Source organism: Cygnus olor, chromosome 2 (genome assembly GCF_009769625.2).
Source record: "Cygnus olor isolate bCygOlo1 chromosome 2, bCygOlo1.pri.v2, whole genome shotgun sequence".
Taxonomy (NCBI): Eukaryota; Metazoa; Chordata; class Aves; order Anseriformes; family Anatidae; genus Cygnus; species Cygnus olor.
In genome coordinates, this window is record NC_049170.1 from 10,316,432 (window position 1) to 10,339,851 (window position 23,420).

Genomic DNA, 23,420 nt, shown 5'->3' on the forward strand with positions numbered 1-23,420 from the left:
ATATGTCCTTATAAAATTCCAGAATATAAAAAAATCTATTTTGAAAAAGTACGAGGTTTTCATTTTACTCTTACATTTCAGTTAAACCTATTTAATACAAGTAAGTTTAACCTCCCACCTCACTCCCCAAACAAAACAAAACAGTGTATGTTGGTAGCTGAAGCTCTGAGGAAAGTCAAATCACAGAAAAGTTATAAGCCGCTGGCTAAGCACCCTGCAACAGAATGTTTGCTGTAGAAATGCAATTTCATCCTGGTTAAAAAATAATAAAAAAAATAATAATAATAATAAAAAAACATTAGTTCATCTTAATCATCTAACTCTCTTTAACAATTAAACTTTCTTGATTAGGAACTGAAAAAAGCATCAAAATATATTTTCATTTTCTATACAGTGACTTTGGAGAAGATGAGATCTAGTAGTTCTCACGGTGCTAAGAATGTAGTGAGCAGTTGTCAGTTAATTTAACTGGATGCAGGTCGTACGTGCTTTGTGAAACAAGCTGGTTAACATTACAAACAAAAATTGTTTTGATAAATATACTTTCGGGTTCAAAACATATGAAGTAGCTTTATCTAACATTACAAAATGCACCTGAGAATTTTTAACCACATCCCTATGTTTACCTAAAAGCACCTTGCCTGATAGTTACTAAAAAATCTAATAATCTAGTATGTAAGAAATGTCTTTTTGTCTTTCTTGTATTAAAATTAGTAAAGGAGATGAATAAAACTACACTAAATTGTATTTGTGTATTGGAGTCCTCTAGGACCAGGAAACCTTGAACAAAAGAACCTCTTTAGCAAGTTTAATTGAATAATAATAGATACAAGTTGGGGGAAGACAATCAGCTGGGGGCTAGCTAGGAGGAAAACCGGGTAAGATGAGTGGAGAATCTGCCTGCTGTGAAGACTGGAAGTCAGAGCTTCACTCTTACAGAGACTTGTGAAAGCTCTAAGCTTTTAGAGCTTATTTATGAGCCACGTAAGTCAGGATGGTCAAAGGAGGTGTTGTCAACAGAATACTATTGGACACAAAGTTGACTTCCAGATTGAGGTGAGTTTAAAGGCTTTGGGAGAATTAGCACTGAGGTGGGGTTAAAAAAAAAGATTCTACTGCTTCACATAGCATTCATATGCAGGACACAAGAGATGTGGTTAAACTAGGGTCTCCCATCAATTTCTGGTAGCCTGGTCTCAAAAACTCAGAAGGAGACTCCTGAGTGCCCCATTGGCAACCTACATGATGGACCAAGATATGACCTAAAAGGGGTCATATCAGGGAAACGTCATAGCAGCCTTTCAATAATTAAAGGGGTCTTATAAAACAGATGGAGAAGGACTCTTTGTATGGGTAGATAATAATAGGACAAGAGGGACAGTCTTAAAATAAAGGAGGATAGATTTAGATCAGACATTAGGAGGGAATTCTTCACTGTAAGGGTAGTAAGGCACTGGAACAGGTTGCCCAGAGAAGCTGTGGCTGCCCCATTCCTGGAGGTGTTCAAGACCAGGCTGGATGAGGCCTTGGTAAACCTGATCTAGTGGGTGGCATCCCTGCCTATAACAGGAGGGTTGGATTTAGATGGTCTTTAAGGTCCCTTCTAACCCAAGCCGTTCTATGATTCACAGAATCACAGAATAGCCAAGGGTGGAAGGGACATCTGAAGATCATCTAGTCCAACCCACCTGCTGAGCAGGATCACCTATGATTCTATGATTCTATGATTAATATCTAGCTTTCTCCAGAAGGAGTTTTTTAAGAATAATTAGTGGGGTTAGGGGTTCCAGCAAGAACCAGTCAAGGAGGCTGAACACATTACAGGAAAAAAAAACAGAAAACGGTAATTGCAAAAGCAGTTTAACTGGTTAATTAAATCCAAAGCAGTTGATTAAGTGATCAACAATGGCTATTGACACACAGAAAAGTTAACAGAAGTGTGAGAGGACACCAAATCATTTGGGACTTCCCTTAGAGCACATACTCTAAAATTCCCAAAAGATTCTTTCTAGAGCTGGGTTTATTTGAAGGGGGAATTGAATTAAATTTCACACTAAAGTGGTAAAACTAAAACTCAGAATGAGATATGATAGCAATGCAAACATCTGCTAACATAACTCTCCTTCCTTCTATGTCCTCGCAGGTTGAACCCTTGCCTTCAGGATTTCAAATTCTGATAAATAACTTATTTTCTGCAGGGATACCTCAGAGTCCTTATGAAACATATTCCTTCCATTATCTCTGAGAGCAGGTGTTTGTTCCCTACTTTTTTGAGAAGCCTCTGTCTATCTCTGTCTCTCTGTCTGATGTTTGCAGGCTGCCAAGCCTCAGCTTTCACTCTCCTCTCTACTGTCTGTCTCTCCATGCATTACATAAAATCTCTTTCCCCAAAATGGCATCCTTTTTTTTGTGATCGCATCTTTCTCAAGTGTAGCCCCTAGGAAAAGGCAAACAAGAAGCTGTACTCTCTGCTGCCCTCTCTGGTACCCAGCCACAAGCATTTCAAAGCAACACAATGTGGTCAAAACAAGAATCTTCCACAATCCTGTTGCCTTTGATCCCATTAATAAGCTTTAGTCAGCCAAAAGAATCTATCCAGGCTACAAAAGTTTCAGTTTCTTAATAATGCTGGGAAAATATTTGTAAGGTCATCCTAGAAATTCGTGATTTCTCACACACGATGATTTAGGATGGCTAATCAAATAAACATAACATTGTTCTTACAGGGGGATGAGGATGTAAAAGTGCTCACAGTGTTCTAAACTCTCAAATGCTCCTATAATAAACTGTGTATCACTAGGGGAAAAAAAAAAGATGCCTTTTGAAAGTATGGTATTAAATGTCAAATTCATTAGTGACATGACCTGAAATCATTAGGTCTTTCTTTCTAAACTAGCTGCATATGTGATGTTTGGATTCCTATTTGTGTTATTTTCAGATCAAAATGAAACCACAGAGAAAATATTGTGCTTTATTATTGTGTGTCATTTTTTTCCAAAGAATGACTCAGGCCTTGATATTTAGGCTACTTTCAAGTCAAATATTTAAAGCCCACATCCTAACCATAAGCACACGTACTGACATATTGGAAGGTCACTGGAACATGAGAAGATAGAGTGAGGTCTAAGCAAAAGACCTACAAACTAAATATCTTCCTCACTGGAAGAAAGGCGACTGTAAAAAAGTAGAACTGTTTTCTTATATTTTCATCAAAGTACGGAACCAGTTGCAAACAGTTTCAGATGTATTAAAAGTCAAGCCTGTGGCATTTTCTGCTTGTGCATTCATATTTCATTAGGTGCAATGACTTTATCTTTTATCCAGCTAAAAATGCCATTCAAATTGGCTGCTATACTTACTCTTTCACTGTCACAATATAGCCATATTCTTTCTCCTCGGTAGACTTCACTTCAAGCTGTAAACCTTGTCCTGCATTTTTCTGAGGCTGTTCATAGGAGTTTCCGTCTTGCATCAAAGCATTCTTAATCCAGTAGCGAGTCTCACTCGGGTCTTTGGAGTCAGATTCAGTGCTCTTTTCAGCTGTCAGCTCCCTGGAGAAAGTCTCACTTTTTACATTTTCTACACCCACATTTATTTCTTCTGAGGAAGAAGAGTCAGTGTCTTCAGATTTCTTGGTTTCTGACTTGGTAGATTCTTCAGGTATTACATCTTTAGCCATATTTTCAGGTACTGCATTCTCTTTCAATAAGTTAACTAGTTTTGAAGTGTTCTCCTGTATTAAAAGAATATTATTATTTGTAAAACTAAACACATGTTATAACGAACCAAACCTGGATATAATCCTTCAAGTTCACACTAATATGATAGAGTCTATCCTTACAGATGTCTTAAGGTCATTTTCTTAATTTCTATATTCTGCAAGACTATGCATTAACACAATATTTATTCAGTAATAATAAAAGAACATTAAATTATGCCACTGTTCAATAGGTGAAGAAATTCTATTAGTAGTTATTTCCTTCTTCAAATATCACAGAATCTTGATAGCCCTTTCTTTGTCTTGAACAGCTAGAAGAAAATGTTGATGAAATTTTTCATAGTGTTCATTTTCATTTCATGTGTGTTTAAGTGTCGATAAGAGTGGAAGTTTGTAATCAAATAGGTTGATGAAAAGGAGAAATACTAGAAATATCCATGAATATTTGCAAAAGTGTTGGAACTGGAAACATGCATACCTCTTTTGGGTCTCAGAAGTCATAACACAGGAAAGGAAATATAATAAAAAATATAAGAAAACATATAATTATGTGGCAAATTATATTTCTCTTATTCATATCCAGAAACTGTTGTGAGAAATTATTTGTGAGTGATCCACTAAGTTACAAATATAATCCCTGAGAAAATCTGTCTAATAAACTTAAACAATAAGCAAATGAGTAAATGTCAAAACACATGCCTGGAACAACTCATTAGCTAGTTTAATTACACAAAAATTTGTTGCAGCCAAACATTTGGGATGAGAGGATGGTTTATGGGCACTTTGTGCTCTGTGTCACAATACATTCTTTTCTGCCACATCCACTGTTCAAACTGTCACCAAGAAATCTACACATAGGATCCTCTATAAATCAATTGTGAATGCAGCACTTCATCTCTGTGAAGAATTTCATGTGGGTGGTTAAATCTCCTGCCAAATTGTCCACCTGTGTGTTTTCCTTGCTTGGTAGATGGGCAGCTATTGAAGAGATTTTACTGTGAACAGACGAGGGTTTACCTATTTTGACTATTGCAGTTTTAGCTTTTGATGGAGTATATAGTAAAAGAAAGGTTTCACTTCTGGTTTTAAAAATGTTTCTTTGAGATGTTTCTGCTCTGTGCAACCCAGAAAAAGAAAGATAAATATACCTTAAAAATGGCTGAATATAGGACTTAAGTCTATAGGGTATGATTCAAAGCTCATGAGAAATTGTCACGGTTTTGGCTGGGACAGAGTTAATTTTCTTTGTAGAGGCTTGTAGGATGCTGTGCTTTGGACTTTTGATGAAAATAATGGTGATAACCCACCAATGCTTTAGTTGTTGCAGAGCAGCACTCACACAGAGCCAAGGATTTTTCCTTGTAACCATTGTAAATATCTCTGATATTCAACAATTTGGAAGAATTAATTATAAAGTGAAAAACTGAAGAATGATAGATGCCACGCAAGGGGAGGGAATTTTGAACCCTCCCATATACATGTGCCTTCATAGCAAGTATGTTTACTCATCTGCCTCTCAAAACCATAAATTATCTGAGCAATGACACTTACATTCCCCAGAACCAGAAGCCAAATGACAGGGGAAAGTAGGGTGTTCTCAATAGAACACCTCAATACACAAAATTTACTAACCATGGGAGAAGTCTGAATTTGTCTGAACTTTGGGATCTCTTATAAACTCTTAGTATTTACAACTGAAAGAAAGGCAAAACAGGACTTGATTTTGTCTTAAAACTGCAACACCCATCTTGGTTAAGGTTTAGATAAATGTTCATCTAATATTTCAATGCATCAACAACAATCTCTTTATGCTGTGATACTGAATTATATCCGCACAAGACATAAAACCATTCTTATGATTCAAAAGTGTGTTTTTGACCTTCAGTGTATATAGACCTGATATTCTGAGTTGGAATACCTGTGTTTTAAAATACTGGTACTCTACCTCTTGATCAGTTCTGGCACTGGCTTCATGCGCTCCATTGTCTGTAAGATGTGAAAAGCACAAATACATAGTTATGAAGGGAAAACATCATATGTGAAACAAACACTGCTTATAGGCTGTTTTGTTTGTAGCGGTGGCCTTTTCATGCAATTTAAACATTAAGACATCAAAGCTGAAAGGGCAAAGTAAAGAGCACTGTATAATTCAGTATTGTTATTCTAACCCCACTTCGATAGCCAATTAATGCAAGATCAATAGACGGGGTACTTCAAGAGCCAATCTAATGGTGTTATTTTGCTAATTAAGTGTCTGATCTTCATATCAGTTTATCAATATCCAAGAAAAAGAATTATTTTAGCTGGCTGAATGGGCATTTACATTAAAGAAAAAAGAAACATATGCACCCCTCACACACATTTTGGTGAAAAAAAAAAAAAGAGCTATTTCTATGCCCTATTTTCTACCAAAACTATGTTACAGTTTAACTACAGTGATGATATGCAGTCACATCATTAACCTCATTCAAATAATGCTGGCTCTTTAGTTTATGAACTAAGACTTATTCATTTCTCCCAGCATGAGTCAGGACAAGCCCTCAAGACTGCTCATTTTAATCCACAAACAGAACTGGCAATTAAAATAACCAGAGTATCCCTCACAAGTAAGGCTTTAAATATATCACCATTGTAATAATTCTACTTTTGACTGGAAAAAAAGACTAGTTTAAAATCACTGTTTGTCACTGATGTCATATGTTTTTAGGTGTCGTAGATATCATAACATTCCTAAAGTAGACAGTGGATAAATGGTAACTTAAGGACCATTGTGGAATCTGCTCATTGATGGTAAATACTGTGGCTCCTGGATCTGTATCACCATGAAAATATGTGTTCCAACAGAAGCAAATAACCATAATAACTCTTTTCATTTCCTAAGCTTGAAAAGGAACAAGTTGTTTTCTATGTGTACCTGTCTATGACTTTCTTCTGCAAAATAATTGTAGTATATTAAGGAATGATTAGCTGTAAAATGCAATTATTTTTTTTCCACATATTTTGAAACACATTCTTGGAATATAATCATTTTTCATTATCATTTTGCTTAAACATCTCATTTTCAAGAATGGAAAATTAGAACACACAGCATAAAGCAATTTGTCTTTCAATATAATTGCATGTGTAGGTTTATCTTGTTTGTGAAGCCTGAAGGCCAAGGGTTCACAAACAGATGTATTTTAGGTAAATAAAGTATACACTGTAAAAAGAAAACAGCAAAGCTAACATTTTGTAGCCTTTGGGGAAAAATACAAAAACTTTCCCTCCTGTCTTCTTTAAAAACAATTAAGAAAAAGTCTAGCACTAATATGAACGAAAGGAAAATAAGGATAGTTATCTTTTGCTGCACGTTATTCTTAGAATTAATACCTGGTATGTTAACATTGCTTTCCGTTAATACATTATGGATTTCTGTTCTTCCTTGAGCATCTCCTTTCTTCATTTGTGCTTCCATTTTTCCTTCTCTGGTTTTTCCAGCACTCTCTTCTGTTTCTTCCTGAATGCCAGCAGTCTGAATTGCATTGGCAATAGTATCAGCAATCTCATCCAGTTCCGCTGAGCTGAGATTCTCCACATTCACCTGGTGTTTCTCTAGGTCCTTCAATACATCTTTAATTAGTGTTTCTGGATGACAAAACAACATAAGCACAAGATTTAGCTGCATACAAGACGTATATGTGCTTGTATCAGTATCTTTCATTCTTTTCTGAAAGGTATCTTTTCCTTAACAAAGATTGTCTTTTTTTCAAAAGTTCAGTTGTAAGGGACCTACAAAGATCATCTGGCTCAACTGCCTGACCAAAGTGAACCAAACGTTAAAGCATAGTATTGAGGGCATTATCCAAATACATCCTGAACACTGTCAAACTTGGGGCATCAACCACCTCTCTAGGAAGGCTGTTCCAGTGTTTGACCACCCTCACAGCAAAGAACTTTTTCCTAAAGTCCAACCTGATAAAGGGGAAAATATTATCAGAAGGGTTAAAGAAAAGGTTTTGCCTCTCATAACACTAGGAAAGAAGAAGTAGTAAAAGGCTCTTCTGCTCCAAGGAAAAGGCAGCAGGACATCTGTGATTAATTATTTGTCATTGGGAAAAGAGGCTGAGATGTTGGACACCTCTGTTTTGTTTGCTTGTTTGTTTTTGTTTTGTTTTGTTTTGATCCCACAGTGTTAGAATCATAGAGTCATCTAGTTTTAAACACACCTGTGACTGTTAATAAAGTTGTGTCAGACTGTGACAGCCAATGGAGATTATGGTACCCCACTGAAATAGTAGAGTGTTTTGTACAGGAAAACAAGTGTTCAGTAATGAGACTCAAAGACTTAATCTCACAATCTGTGTCAAACTCTACAGGCCAAGATGTTTAGGACTAAAATTTGGTGGAAGCTAACAGCAAATGCTGAATATTTTCCTTTCTACTTTTTATTGTACTGTATCCATCCCCTATATAACAAAATATAGTACATACATAATGACTAAATGCTTTAATTTAGAAAGATAATCTGCAAGATAAAATTGATCTAAACTGCAAAAAAAAGTTTTCACCAGACCTGATCAAACTGAATTCAAGAAACTTTTTCAAGAAGCGCACCAGCTGTCTAGAAGATGGTCATTAGGAAAGGGTGCATAGCAGAAATGCAGGAAATTAAGCTGTAGGGTATACCAGCACTGCCAGATTACTACAGAAGTCTTGTTTCTGCTTAGGTATCACTTGTGTTCTTTTTTTATATAGAACTATTGACCAATAACATGACAGAAAAACCTAAATTATTGAAGCAGAGCTAATAAAGTCAGCAAAGAAAAGACAGAATACATGTCGGTTCAAAATCAAAACTAAAACTTTTCAACTAAATGTATAAAGACACATTGCAAGGCACATCACAGTAGGAAAAAGTATTCTTGGAATACTGTTTGATTACCTGACATCACTGCATCTACAAAAGAATGAAAACCACCATGGTTTCAGTGACTATGTTTTTCAAGAGCTTGTATCCATTTATCCATTAATATGAATAAGCCATGATGTACAGCAGTTAAAAATCTATGAATTAAATTTTGAAGGTTTTTGCAAACATCTGCAATAATATTTAGAATTGTTAACGACCATATTTAGTGCAGATGAGGAATCTACCTCTGTATTTTTGAACTCCTTTGAAAATGTGGTATGGTCATGCAAAATGTGTATGCCAAGAGTGAGAGACTTCTAAGAAAACACATCATTCATTAATGTCATTTTCTTCATACACAAACATACCCAAAACAGCTGATTAGAGTTCCAAACGTGAGTTTCCCACAAGCCAGATGCATTTCCTAACTGTTGAATAATTCTGACTGCTTTAGGGTCCCTCACCTTTTTGAAGCATTTTTGATTTGTTCAGCTTCAGAACAGAAACTACATTTCTTTCCCCTTGCATTAGAATCCCTGTTTTCTAGCCATAACACATTGAGAAAAATGTCAATCTGGTTCTGTGGCTTTCAAGCTATTAGTAAACATCTTACCTAGAAATTAGATTTATGAAAAAGTTTCAAAAACACTTACATGTGTTTAAACACTTGAAGTACTTCAGTGTTTAGTAATACTATAAATTTTTTAGTAAAATACATAGGGAGATGTTTCCAGCAAATTTGAGCAAATAGAACACAATGAAAGCAATGGTGTCATTGAGTAAAAGTTGTATAAACTATGTTCATTCATTCAAGATAAACAAGCCAGATCAAAGTACAGGAATTCTGTAAGAGATTCAAGTCTAAAGAAGCTCGTAATTCTGATTTGAAAAATCAGCAATGTGGGGTTTCCAAACAGAAAGAAAGTTTTGAGCCTCAGAAAAATAATTTGCTCCTGCATTTGCCTGTCAAGTTTTATTCAAGCTAGGTTCTGGCCATTACGTCAATATTTTAAGACAAATCTTAAAACAGAATTATGTTCAGTTAATATACATTCAAAATAGCTCTATTAAGGTGGGACTACATGGATTTTTGTTTCATTTGTTTTGCAACCAGCTGTCAAGACCAACTACTGAGCTACTCAACAACAGACAGTCAACATAGCCTTGTAATTTCCATTCCATTTCATTTTTTCAAAATCTACTTTTCTTTGTATCTATTACCTTCACCAAGTCTTACCTCTCCAGCCCACTTGCACAGGTTCATATTCAATAACCTCAAACAAAATGGAAATGGAAGAACAGGGAGCAATCACACGAGAAAATGAATGGCCATAGGCCATACTCCTGTTACTACTATCAGGCTCACTGCGGGTCCTTCTGTTTCATTAAACAGACCTGTTACAGATGAGCCTCCTGCTCCTCTGATGCTGCTGTTCCTGCTCTGGTCAATGCTACCTGGTCACAGCTCATCAAAAGAACAACTCTTAAATGCGAACTTTTGCTGGTGTGAGTAAAACTTAGGCATCACGTGCTGAACAACTACGAGTTTGACAAAAAATGCCAAGGAGCAAAGGCAGTAACCAAAGGTACTAAATATGAGGGAGTAGCATCATGTGTTCAGTATAATAGGAGAAACAGTCACCACAATGCCTTTAACAGCCTGATGAAATGGAGGTCTACATAAAGAGTCTTGCTAACTTCATGAAATTATGGATATGCTGTTAATATATGTCCATGCTAAATATGGGCATTTCCATTCTTATTATGGCATTTGTTTATTCTTGCAGATCATTTGCAAATGATTGGACAAGGCTGATACACAAATAAATATAAATGCATCTTTTTAAAAACACCCTTGGATAATTTAAAAGAATTATTATGAATTTCCTAAAATCAGAAAATATTGTTGTAGAAAGATCAAAAAGCAGTGTGATACTGCAATGGGACAGCAGTTAAAGAGCACATGTACTTGAATACACGTATGCCTGTGTACAGCCTTTATACTCTCCCTCAAACCACTTTGAAAAAGAGTCAGCAATGCTCAGCCATGTTTCACAGGACTTATACTGCAATACAGATTTCTGCTTTAGCTCCAGCTTCTGAATTGAAGGAGGCACATTGTGTTTAGTAGTTACTATGGAACTGTGATGACCTTAAAAGCACATATATCATAGATGATATAATTTTTAATATCAGTTTCACCAGTTGAATTCCCTCTAGTAGGTAACAATAGCAGCTTAGCAAGGGAAAACAGCTTTTTATTGTAGAGCACATATATCATGGTCCATACGTCACTGATGCAACTGCCAAAGCCAGTTTGCTCAACAACAAGTGGTGTGGCAGCAGTAACTTTGCTGAAATCGTAATGCATCCCTTCCTCCTCAGGATGAGCAGTCCCACATAGTGGACTGTCCTTTTCTAACCAATCATAACACCACATATCAGCTGTCCTCAGCAGTTGGGAATCACCCAGACAAGACAGATCTGCAAGACAGAGAACATACACAAATATTCGTGCTCCATAAAACATCTGAATTACTAATTTTGTGACCTTAACAAAGCAATGGAGAGAGATATATTCTGTAATATTTAATGCACTGAAAATGAGTAGACTAGAACAAATCACTTAAAACTGAGCCAAATTCTAAATACTGCTAGTGCAGAAAGCAGATTAATGATTCCCCTATTGCACTGTGACTACAAAGGCAGCACCCACACATATCACACTACTCCTAGAGGTAATAGTTTCCAAATCTGATAAAAAATAGCTCCACATTTCCTTCTCTTGTATTCCTCCCTCAGGGTGCCTTGTTAGCTAATTTACCTGCCACTGTTTCACCACGATTCTCAGTGCTAATCTGCTCAGTACCTTCTGGATTGTTCTGCCAGTTAATTTACTTTGTCTAGTCCTGTATTAGATGCAGCACAGAACTGAGCTCGTGTGACTGCCCTGCATACTTTCCAGTTTTTTAACAGTTCTGTGGTTTAGATAATGCAAGAGAGAAACAACTGACAAATATACAAAAATCCTGAAGCACCAGAGAGACTGGAGAAAGACTAAAAGCAGAAAGTGATCTTAAAGTCAGCCTGGCAAATTTGAATCCAAACCATCATCATTCCAACAGACAGCACTTCAGACCATGAAGACAATGTTATCTGTCCTCACTACTTCCTTAAGAGACTATTAAGTGACTCAAAAATACAAAGGAATCCATATTATTTCCTACTCAAATGATCATAATTTTATATCTATGCAACATTTAAAAGCTAATGCAACGGAAGAAGTTCCTACAGGGTACGTTATGTATGTGAAGTCAAAGCAGCACAACCCAATGAATTGTGAAACATGTTATTCCCTCTAAGTGTTAAGCATTTTTTTTCCCAGTTGGCTCCTACCAGGAAAGGTGAAGTGGAACAGCTGGAGGATAATGAAACCAGCATGTGCCTAGTTTGTTTTGAGTCTAGCAACAAAATTGTCTAACTTGTGCATGAGACTTACAGTGCCACCTGGATTTGATTTTACATTATAGTTCGTTCTTTGAAACCTATTATCTCTGGGCACCATACCAAGAATGCTTTCACTTCTGAGCATCCTTTAGATTGCAAGCATTATCTTTCCTCTGCTGCAACTTTGATGTTTTTGTGTGTTCTGGTTTTGGTTTTGTTGATTTAAAAAATAAAAATAAATAAAAATAAAAACAAAAAAAAAAAACATGGAAAGGGAAAGGAAAGAAGCGAAGGGGAAGGGGAAGGGGAAGGGGAAGGGGAAGGGGAAGGGGAAGGGGAAGGGGAAGGGGAAGGGGAAGGGGAAGGGGAAGGGGAAGGGGAAGGGGAGGGGAAGGGGAAGGGGAAGGGGAAGGGGAAGGGGAAGGCAAGGCAGAAGAAAAAGGAAAGAAGAGAAAAGAAAGGAGAGAAAAGATAAAAGAAAAACAACCAAAAACACCACACCCACAAATCAAAGAATCTTAAACTTTAGGGATGATATTAACTACAGAGGGGACTCAAAAAAACCCTCTTATATATCACTAAATTTATTGGAATAGTGTTAACTACAGTGTAACAGATGTAACTGCTTGGCAATGGCTGAGAATCAATTCTTTCATTTTTTCAGGCATTTTGGACCACTGGAATAACATCAATAGTTAGGTTAGTTTAGAGAAACAGTAAAGTGAATGAGAGTTTTTTTCTAAACTCTTCTTGATCCCCATGACATGAAAATCCACCTTGCATTACAAAGCAGCACTTAAAATGCTTCACAGCATCCTATGAGATGTTACACTCCATGTTCATTTAAATATCTGTCAAACTATCACATACAAAAGAAATCAGGATGTTGTCATAGTTAAGTAGCATTAGCAAAAAACAAAAAATAAAAAAGATGCAAATTCAGCAAATGGGTTGATCATTATAGATTGTCCAGCCAAATCTAGCTATAAATGCACCTGTTTGGATTACTGCTTTTCCACATAGCCACATAACTGAGAGATTCCTCCCCTTTATATGTTCTGTGCCAAAATTTATGTCAGTGTTAATTTCTGTGTCTAACTTTGAATTTTACCCATGGTCCTTGAATTTCTAGTTAGACACAGAGAAATTGAACAAAACTAGGCATTTCTATATTACCTTTATATAGTGTGGGATGCATGCATAAGAACAGATGTGACAGCAAAGATATACCCATAATTATGTGTTGCTTGTAAAATGCTTTGAAAATATAATGAGTTACATAAATGCTACAGCTTACCAAGTGCCATGTATTTCTGCATGCATATGGAAGGTGGGTTGAAGAATGTGGGTAGATGTTTGCAGGAAAAGAGTAGTTAGGATGGTGAACATTAGTATTCTCAGTATTATGGTAGAAAGATATAAATATGTCAATAGTAAGAGATGTATCTGAATAACTATATATATATTTCAAAAATGTTCAGCGAACATGAGGGAAACGTCAGGTAAGTTAAAATAGATAAATATCAACTTTACCATCCACTACAGTCAGAGGGTCCTTTGGTTCATCCTGGGAAACAGATTTATGATTCAGCTTCTCAGAGGTTGGCCCCAGCACTCCAGACGCAGGCTTTGTCTGGAACGGTTTCTTCATTTTGAAATCTTCTTCTTTTCCTTTGGCAAAAGTTCCATCAAAAGGGCTGACTGGAGAAGAGTAGAATCTATCAGCATAAATGTGAGACCCTTTAGTCCTGCTGTGAGAGCTTTTATCATTGCTTTGTGCTGACAAGTTCTGAGTGATGTACGTATGCAGCGCAGCCATCAGAGTTTTTTGGTCAAGCCCCACTTCTGGCTCTGATGAGAACTTGTCTGGCTGAGGCTGGTTGAAGGTCCTCCCACGGGGAGTTTCAGCGTACTGTTGATGGGATGTTGATGTATGGGCCAAAGGAGGTTCTCTTTCTTTGGGTTTTTTGCATCATGTAGTACCTAATAGGATCATTATAGATGTAGCTCTGGAGAGAGTAGAAGGTAGAAAGAAAGGGCTGGGTCAGTATTGCTTCGTAACTGTTATTGTTATGCAGGAATCACAGGCATAACACTTTGTGTTTTACCAATCAGGAAAACAAGAATTAGAATCTGTAATGTGTACATAGATTGCAACCCTTAAACTGTTAAGTTTTAAAAGAGGCATTATCACTTTGGTAAAAATTGTGCAAAACAATTTATTAGATTATTAAAAAGTAAGAGAAAGAGATTAGAGAGAGAAAGATAATATTCGAACTTGATGTTAACTATGTATCCACTTTTTGCGTTCAGTTGGACAAAGACAATTCAGTAAAAGCAATTTTCCTTTGTATTTCACTAGACTTCTGAGAATAACTTTTTTTTAGATTACTTACCAAAAACTAGCAAGCAAAAATGAAAATGACTTGTTTTAAAGAACACTAAGAAAATGTAAAAAAAATGTTGTATATAAAAGATACTTTGTTCTATTTTAAATGAAATTGTTCAGTTTTTCACTAAATTAAATTTGTAATCAGGATGTCCATTGAAAGTATAAAGAAACGTAAAAGCAGCCATTAAATAGTTGAACTCTTTGATTATATTTAAGTAAAACAACTCAGCAAATTAAACAAAAATGTGTAAGATGGTTCAATTACCCTACAGCCACATTTTAATTTGAATAAATGCTGAAAAAAAAAAAAAAGAAAAGTGGTAAGAGTGGGCTGGCAATAAAGTTTTCTATTCTCAGTTTCAGATTTTCAAAGATGCACCAACAGGAAATCCAAAATTGCATCTAAACATCTATTGTTTTCATGGATCACTTTTTGTTGAAGAAATTTAGTTTTGAGGACAAATTCTAAATGCCCCTTAACTACTTTAAACCTTTAAAAAAAAAAAATTAGTATCACATGTACTATAATTTAATCCTAAAATCTTTTTTTTTTTTTTTTATGATCGCAACCTGGAGGCAGGATTTTATCCTTTTAACAAACCAGTTTTACCATCCCTGTTGTGTTTTTGTTTTGTTTTGGTTTGGTTTTTGTTTAAATGGTCATACAAACTACACTACAACTTGAGAAGCTTCAGATAGTAATCATTTCGACTCTCAGTGCTGTGAGTTATAGCAGATCTCTGCACTGACAGCAGAATGGTTTGGGACAGACAGCTGCAAAATACATCCACAGAAATGCAGAAACTGCACACCCCAGATGAGAGAAATTCAGAAGTAGAATTCAGATAGAAAATTCATCATTTATATATTTCCTATTAGAGTTTTTAAAGGCAAAAAATATAAGGTCATGAAGCTATTCCAGAAATGAATAAAAACTTTTATATTTTATCTAGTTCTTTATTTATGGACAGTAATTTTTCTCTCCATCTTAACAATGCATTTCTTCTGATAACAGACAGTTGATTTTATAACACCCTCAAGGGTTATCCTCCCCCTGAGAAGTGACTGAAGAGGTTCAATCCACGATTCCGTATCATAATTTGTAGATTTATGTCTCATGCAACTTTTATTACCAAAAAAAAAAAAAAAAAGGAAAAAAAAAAAGGCATTTGGCTTCTTTGGCATGTGATTTACCAACACAAGGCTTTTGACCTCTGCTTTAACATGGCATAGCGTGTTTTGTTAATGCCAAGAAATTGGACTAGAGTAAGACAGTGTCAAAGAATATAGCATTAGAGATCAAGCAGCCTCATGTGTGAAATATTTTGATGTCCCCCGGGACCTGTATCAAACAGCAGCACTGTGGCTCTGGTTCAGTGCCCCAGCTGCAGGCAACGCATAGCTCTGCTCAACACCAAGGGGGGAGCCAGTTGTCAGAATACAAGTTGAATGCTATCTACATACTTAATGGCAAATCATGGATGTGAAAAACTACTAGTCAAGTGTATTTCTCTCTCAGTGTCCACGGGTCTTTGCATGGGGTAATTAACTCTTAATGACACCGCCCAGGAAGAAGTTCAGAGGACAACGCAAAGCAGACCCAGACACACCAAGCACTCTGCAGACATGTGCACTGCATCTCCCTTCCCTACCTCCATGCTCCCTGCCTTGCCCTCTTTTGGAGGACCTTTTGGGGACAAGGGCAGGGAGAACAGGGAAAGAGAGAAACATGACAGAGGGAGAGGATACTCCCCATTTAGCCAGGGAAAGACATTAAATCAGTTTGATCCATCTCGTGTAACTATACGCTAATTTGGATCACTCTGACATACAGCCTCCTCTTTTGCATCTAAAGATTTAACAATAAACCAAATCCTAGGGAGAGCATAACTGCTAGACACTCTCAACCACTTCTGAAAGATTAGGGTCAGGTGAATTGGGCTGGCTTTTGATGAGCTATTTAACAAGTCTAAATACCCTTTAACAGTAACAGATCTATGATTTTCTGCTCTTGCAGACAAGCACATCTAGAAAGAAAATGCAACACCGAGGGATTGTATACAAATTGCATATAAGTAAGAGCCAGTCCTGGGCTCAGAGCTGCACCTCTGTCAAGAAGGGGCAGCCTCTCGGCAGCTTGACAGGTCACACTTCGGGCAGCAAAGGATGAAATATTAGAAGTTCTAATTAAAGCCTAGCATCAACAGCTCAGCCGTCTTCATGGTGCACTCAGTTACCAGCCCACCCGATGTAGCTTAGACTGACTTAATTAAGGGTCTCTCACAGCTGTATGGCAATCCTCAATTTGGATGACAAAAAAAAAAAAAAAAAAAAAAAAAAAAAAAAAAAAACAACAAACTTCCTTGCTCCTCGCCATCTCAAAGAAAAGAGCACCAAAAATGTACGTGCCAACAGAAATGTGCAAGATACATATAAAAATGCAGCAACGGATAACTGCAGCCCTAGACTACAAGATTGTAGAACTACGAGATTGCAGAGCTACTAAAAAATACTAAGTATAAAACTGGTTTATACTGAGTAAGGTTAGTATATAATTCCCTATTATTATGAGGAACAAATTTTTAAACAGATAAGGTACTGTTCAATTATCTCATGTCATTGATATAACATCTTTAAAAATTACTCTGAATTGCTAAAACACTCATTTAAAAAAATTATTTCTCTATCTGCAAAAGGTTTTCCTCTCATTCACCACCTTTCAAATAAGTTACCTCAATAATTCACACATTATCAAAAAAAAACCCACTAACCTTTCTGAAGATAGAATTGTTAGGGCAATGTCTTCTATAGTTTAGGTATGTAGGTAACTGACATTTTCTGTATGAAAGTTCACAGAAGGGCACATTAAATTACACCTTGCAAATGCATTCTGCAAGTCTACAAACTATACTTTTTGTTTCACAAAAAAAAAAATAAATAAAGAGGGGGAAGGATGAGATACATACATCACAAGGCATAGATAAATACTATGCAATTTATCCACCAAGGAGCAGACAGATTTGAATGTCTGGCCCAAGAGCAGAAGGAATGGAATTAAATTTATGACAAAATAGTTCATTTCTTGAGAATACATTTGCTCAACGTTATAGGGAAATAGGCTAACAAAAATTATTTAGCAATGCAGAAGGAAAATATGTCCCTCCCTCAATTTCATTTAGCCTTTTCTCTTTGTTTTCTGTTTGTTGTTGTTGTTTGTTTGTTTTTTCAGATATTAATTCATGTTTGCTGCCACCCAAACTTGGTTGGACTATGACTCCACCTACATTATTTTATTTACTGTGTCTATGTGAGATAGTGACATTACGCTCCCTAAAATTAGAAAACACAACAAACACCAGCACCAAGCCTTCCCTCATCAACTGTGAGCTAAAATAAAAGTTTCCAAGGGCTACCAAAAATAAAATGATCTCATACTTTAACTCATTGTGTGGAGGGAAAGGAGTTTAGCTTTTTCTGTCGGAAGCAGTCTAGGTACTTTGCAAACCGCACACACTTGCCTCATTTCAACCTGCTACATGGGAACTTGCACGTACTCATGTGAACCCCGATCTCACCAACAACACAGCAGAACCAGCCAATTGCTAGACCAAAGTGTGAGCTGCGAGTTCATACACATCCATTTACCTTTGCCTTGAGAGAAGTTCAGCCAACAACAAAATATGAGGACTGTATCGGTGTTGTGGAGTGGATCACAGTGCAAAAGTCCTTGGGATGGAGCTGGGTAAGCAGTACAGCCGTGTCCTTATAGCATCACTGCTAAAGCAGCCAGTTGTGCACAGCCCCACACTAACAAAGCTTTAATTCTTCACTGTTCCCAGGCAGTGCTGCACTGTCAGGAGGATACCTTAGCAGGCTTCAAGCTAGCTGAAGGGGAAATCTCTGCTTTACAAGCCTCTGTGCGCTGTAGACATGATGTTACACACTCTGCACCAAATTCGTTGTTAGGTTTGTCTGAAAATAACAGGTAAGCCCGATGAAAAAATTCAATTTTCTGAGAAATAGTGGAACAAAAGCCTTCTCTACCAACTGATAATGGCCTTTTTGCATACAGTAGAGAGTGATATTATATCATGCAAGAAATCACTGGGGGAGGGGGAGAAATAAAAAGAACTAGGAAGATTAATACATAACCCGGATACCAATAAAGAGGCCAAACAACCAGTGCCTCCTGCAGCAACGGTACAGTACCAGGCGTATGGTCTTCTGACAGATTCACAAGCTTAAGGGGCCATTACAGTCATCTCATATGACCTATTATTTCACTAATAATTTTCTGTAGTTATCTCATATTTTCTCCCTGAGAATTACAACAGCATTGAAACTATTTAAGGACTACATCAGAGAAGTAAAGATGGCAAAGATTGTTAATTAACATCCTGTAGTTTGCAGTGTCAAAAGCCTGATCAAGCAAAAGGGCTTCTCTGAATCTCCTTTGGTCAAAACAAGTGATGACTTTGCTTCCTAATTCTGGTTGTGAAACCGCAATGTAACAGAATTGTCTGGGGCCTGACTGTACAGCATTCAATAATCTACACTGCAGCAATTTCAGTTGACAGAGATTTGATTGCGAGCAGTGTATTCTACCATTTTTAAACAAAACAACCTCCAAAATAAAAGAGGAAAGATAGGATAACTACATTGCGTTCTTTCATGTATAAGTAACTATTTAAAAAATTCACTTTTAAGTCACAAATGTTCCCAGCCATTCTCGGTCTCCTTTGGGATGTTCTTAGCTGCACGCCTACCCTTCAGCCTTCTCCAGCAGACCCTCCTGCATGAATAATTCTTATCATTAGTTGTCATTTCTTGTGATGCTGTGGAACTTGCTGGCTTTAGTCTTCATAAGTAACTGCTGGTTGTTGTCTCAGTTTCTGAAAAATCTGCATCCTATTGGATAAAATGAAGTTTCTAACGCACTTCCTTAATTGTGGAAGGAGTGGCAGACCAGTAGCATGGAAGCATGCTGGCTGGTGCACTTGTCTGACCATGCCCCACACGTCCATGCCACCACAGTCTGCCCTATCTTCTCAATAAACTCAACTTCTAACTATTCTCCTGGGTGAGGAGCTGTCTATTCTGTGTGCCCATGTGCCATGGTGGTTTGAGTGCCAACCTCAGAGGCAGGCTACCAGATTCAGGAGCTCCCTAACATTAGAACAGGAACCAATAAAGTGACAAACAGCCCCTAGATGGTAGAAATTGTGCAGTGTGGTGATCAGTGCTGATAGATATACCAGGGTTTATCAGCCTCCCTTCTATGAGAACAGTTTGCTCATATGTCAATAAGTCTGTTACTTAAGGTTTCAGCGAAAGATGTTTAAACACATTTTCTCTAGGCATATGCTGATATATTGAGCTAACTCATTATCTAAAGATGATTTACATAGAAACATGAAGATCTTCATCTGCCAAAAGCTGAGCACATTAGCACCAATTCAACATATTTATAACTTCAACATATGAGTCTAGAGACTACCTTTATCCAAAGAAATGCAAGTGAATAGAGATCTTCAGGATCCATGTCTACAACAACCCCACTGCAAGCAACCGACCATTTTCTAGACAACTGCTTCATAAAAACTGCCTCATAAAAAACATAAATTGGTTGTTGCATTATCCTGAAATTTATATACAAACACACTGACACAGACATTAAATAAAATAAGGTTTAAATTTTTGTGGACTCTACTCTCCCATTTGATGATTGTGATTTAAAAATAAATATGGAACACTTTAAAATTTCTTTACTCCACCATCTTCCATTTATTGAGCACAGTGTACTGAAGTACACCGAGTAATATTTGCAAAACAAATAGCAGACTTGCAGGATAAATTACAGAAGCAAAAACTTTAAACACGTGGCATTTGGCAAAATAAAGAGTTGTTTTTGAAAGGGTGGGGAGGGGTCTGAAAAAGAAGGAAACCTTATTGTCCAGTCAGTATTTGAGATTTTAAAATTATCAATCAATGCTTCACCCATTAGTTACTAGAAAGTAATGAATTGGCTTTATAAATAAGCCCCCAGACCTGACACACACCATTTATAATACCATTTCTATTGCACTTGCACCTTCAAATCATTGAACAAACTATTAATCTTTATAAGACAGCTGTGTGATAAGGGATTAGGATTTCTATGTGTGTCATGGACATTCTGTCACCCCATTGTACACAAACCCACAGATTGTAGGTAAAGCCAGGTGTTAACTCTGTGATTCAAAGGGCATGGTACTGGCACTAGAATCTTCACTTGCCAAATTATTAATCTCAAAAAATAAGTCACTTGTCACATTAGATCACTAAAGTCTGTATTTATGGCACAAACAGCTTTCATATAATTTTACCAGGCTTTGTAGCCATGATTCTGTTAGACCCTTGAAAGTACAGGTACCAGTCCTTCCAGAAAAAAAAAATTAAAAAATAATCCTTGACATATGCATGTAGATGTAGAATTTACCATGTTCTATTTTATATATTTATATATTTGTATATTTATAATATACAAGATCATTATAATGTATTTTATATATATATATATATTCCAAGTTATACATAACTTGGAAATTCCTTTTTCTCTTCACTGATCATAAAATGAAGTTAGGCTGACTTGCATTTACACAAACATTAGTATTTGGTTAAATGAATTCTTCTCCAGTTCTTGTAGGGTTTTATTTGTTTGTTTGTTTGTTAGAGGACCTTAATGTTTCTATTTAACTGAAAAGAGCCATGGAGAGGAAAATGATCCAACAGATGAAGTACTCATCTGGGATTTGAGGCTTAACTTTAAGTCTATGCTCTACCAAAATATTCCTGCATGACCTCAGAAAAGCTATCTAACCTGTGTGTGAAATAGGGATATTAGTTCTTCCCTACTTTGTAAGGGCATTAAGTAAATAAATACATCAATGTTTTGAGACATTCAGATATTACTCTAATGGTTGTTGTGTAGATATGCCAATAGACAGGCAATTCTGCAGCTTCAGGGAGGTACTCTATCAATTATTACTGATATTTTTACTAAACTGTTTATGCACAGGGTGAATTACATTTTTCTTGCAGAATCCAACGTATATGAAATATTAATTTTACCATTTATACAAGCAGAATTTAAATGTATACACTGCAGAAAGGTTTTTTGCTTTTCAGCAGTCAGCCATCAAATCAATTTCTGACAATCTTCATTCAGCACTGTATTTTAATCAGTGTTAGACAAATAAGGGTCCTGCTTTTCTGAATTACTGCTCCAGATTAAACTAAGCAATGACTGCATAATTTCTGACTAGTTAATCAGCATAATCACTGTTTGCAGATAAGTTCAGAGTATATCTTGCAGCATTTGCGCACTCTGATTTTCTAAAACAAATAATAATCCTTTTTAATAATTATTACACATCTTAGTTCTTTCAGGAGATCAATCACAAAGCTCCAATCGATTTTCAACCCAGCAAAGCTATGAGTACTCTTCCCTGAATGTGAAAGGGTAGAGTGGAAAGTTTCCCCTTGTGCCAAGGACCAAAATATAAGATTTACCAAATGCCCTGCCTAACCTTCATAAGCTTCAAGATTCCAGCAAGCTGACTGCCTCGAGTATTTACTTGCGCCTTTTCTCCTTTCGGCACCATTGAACTGCTGATCTAACAACCAGCCATAGCTCACTGCCACTAACCAGTCTCTTTATCCTCTCATTTTGCCCTTCATGATTCTTCAAAGACCTTCTTTGATGAAAATAAAGATTGTTTTTTCCAAACGGTCCTTTAAAACTTAGAAGAATACCTGAGACTCGGAAATTTCTGCAAACACAATACTTATACACAAAGTATGCCTTGAAAATAAATGCATATAATTAAAAAACAAAGAAAGAGGAAACTCCAGAAAATGAATGAAACTCTCCAAAGACTCCAAGTTAATCAATTTTCTCTCCACACTACATCCTGGGGCCTAAGCAGCACGCCAGCCTGAGGAAGACCCTAACTGCAGGTAGGACCCTCATCTGAAAGCCTCAGAGGCCAAGTCAGACTGAAGGAACAAGAGCAGTAACTTGTTTTTTCTATCCTTAAAAACCTAAACCATAAAACAGAGAGCCCTGCAACAAGAAATGCAGCATTAGGGGAAGTGTAGCAGACAACCTTCTTAGTCCTACAGTCCTTAGGTGGTGGACATGGCTGCTGCATCTGAAATGAGCCTGTGCAGTGCTACGGCACCAGAGCAGTGCACTTGTATCAGCCTGAGGCATTAAAAAATTAAAAAGCCAGCTATCAGAAAGCGTGAGAATATGTACAAACTGTAGATCGAGGAACAAAAGGAAAAAAAAAAAAAAACACCAAAAAAACAACAACAACAAAAAAGAAGCCAGTCCAGATGAGTTATTTTTATTCTCTTTCTGGTTTTGAGACTTTTAAATACACTTGGATCACATTTCAAATCTTTTCTCTTTCTATGATGACTAAAAAATTATTTGTAATCAGATGAAAGCAATATAATTGAAATCACATGCAATTATTCAACTGCAGGCATTTGGACTTTTAAAAAATATATATAATATGAGATCACTGCCTACTGCTTGGGCTAATGCTTGCTGAAAAGCAAGCAACAGCAGCATTTGTTTCCATCCTGATCATTTTTGCTGCCTCTCTTTTGGCTTTGTTGTAATGTCCACTGTGGACATGGCTACTTTTTTTCCCTTTTTTTCCCTTTTCCAGCTCCTTTACTTAAGTTCTCCTCAAGGCTTCACGCACACCCCCTGCTATGTTCCGCTCACGCAGAGCCCAGCAGTAGGACTACCAGCAGCAGCAGCAGCCCAAGTGAGCTCTGGTTTTACAGCTGGATGGCTTTAGAGATGTGCTAGCTATGTGCTATCCCTTACAGCCCAGCAAAACTGTTTCTCAGTTTCAGTAGAAATGTATAAACGTGGACTGTTTTTTTTCAGTTTTGTCTGTGTGTGTCTGTGCCTGTGT

General features: G+C 36.7%; 1 protein-coding gene across 1 annotated transcript in view; it reads right to left on the bottom strand.

Moving 5' to 3' along the window:
- Positions 1-23,420, bottom strand: part of PTPRN2 (protein tyrosine phosphatase receptor type N2) — a 647,833-nt gene that overhangs the window by 391,335 nt on the left and 233,078 nt on the right. The window contains 5 exon segments of the mRNA XM_040547991.1: positions 3,360-3,733; positions 5,664-5,704; positions 7,088-7,342; positions 13,587-14,019; positions 14,021-14,062. Coding sequence (XP_040403925.1) covers positions 3,360-3,733; positions 5,664-5,704; positions 7,088-7,342; positions 13,587-14,019; positions 14,021-14,062 — 1,145 coding nt within the window.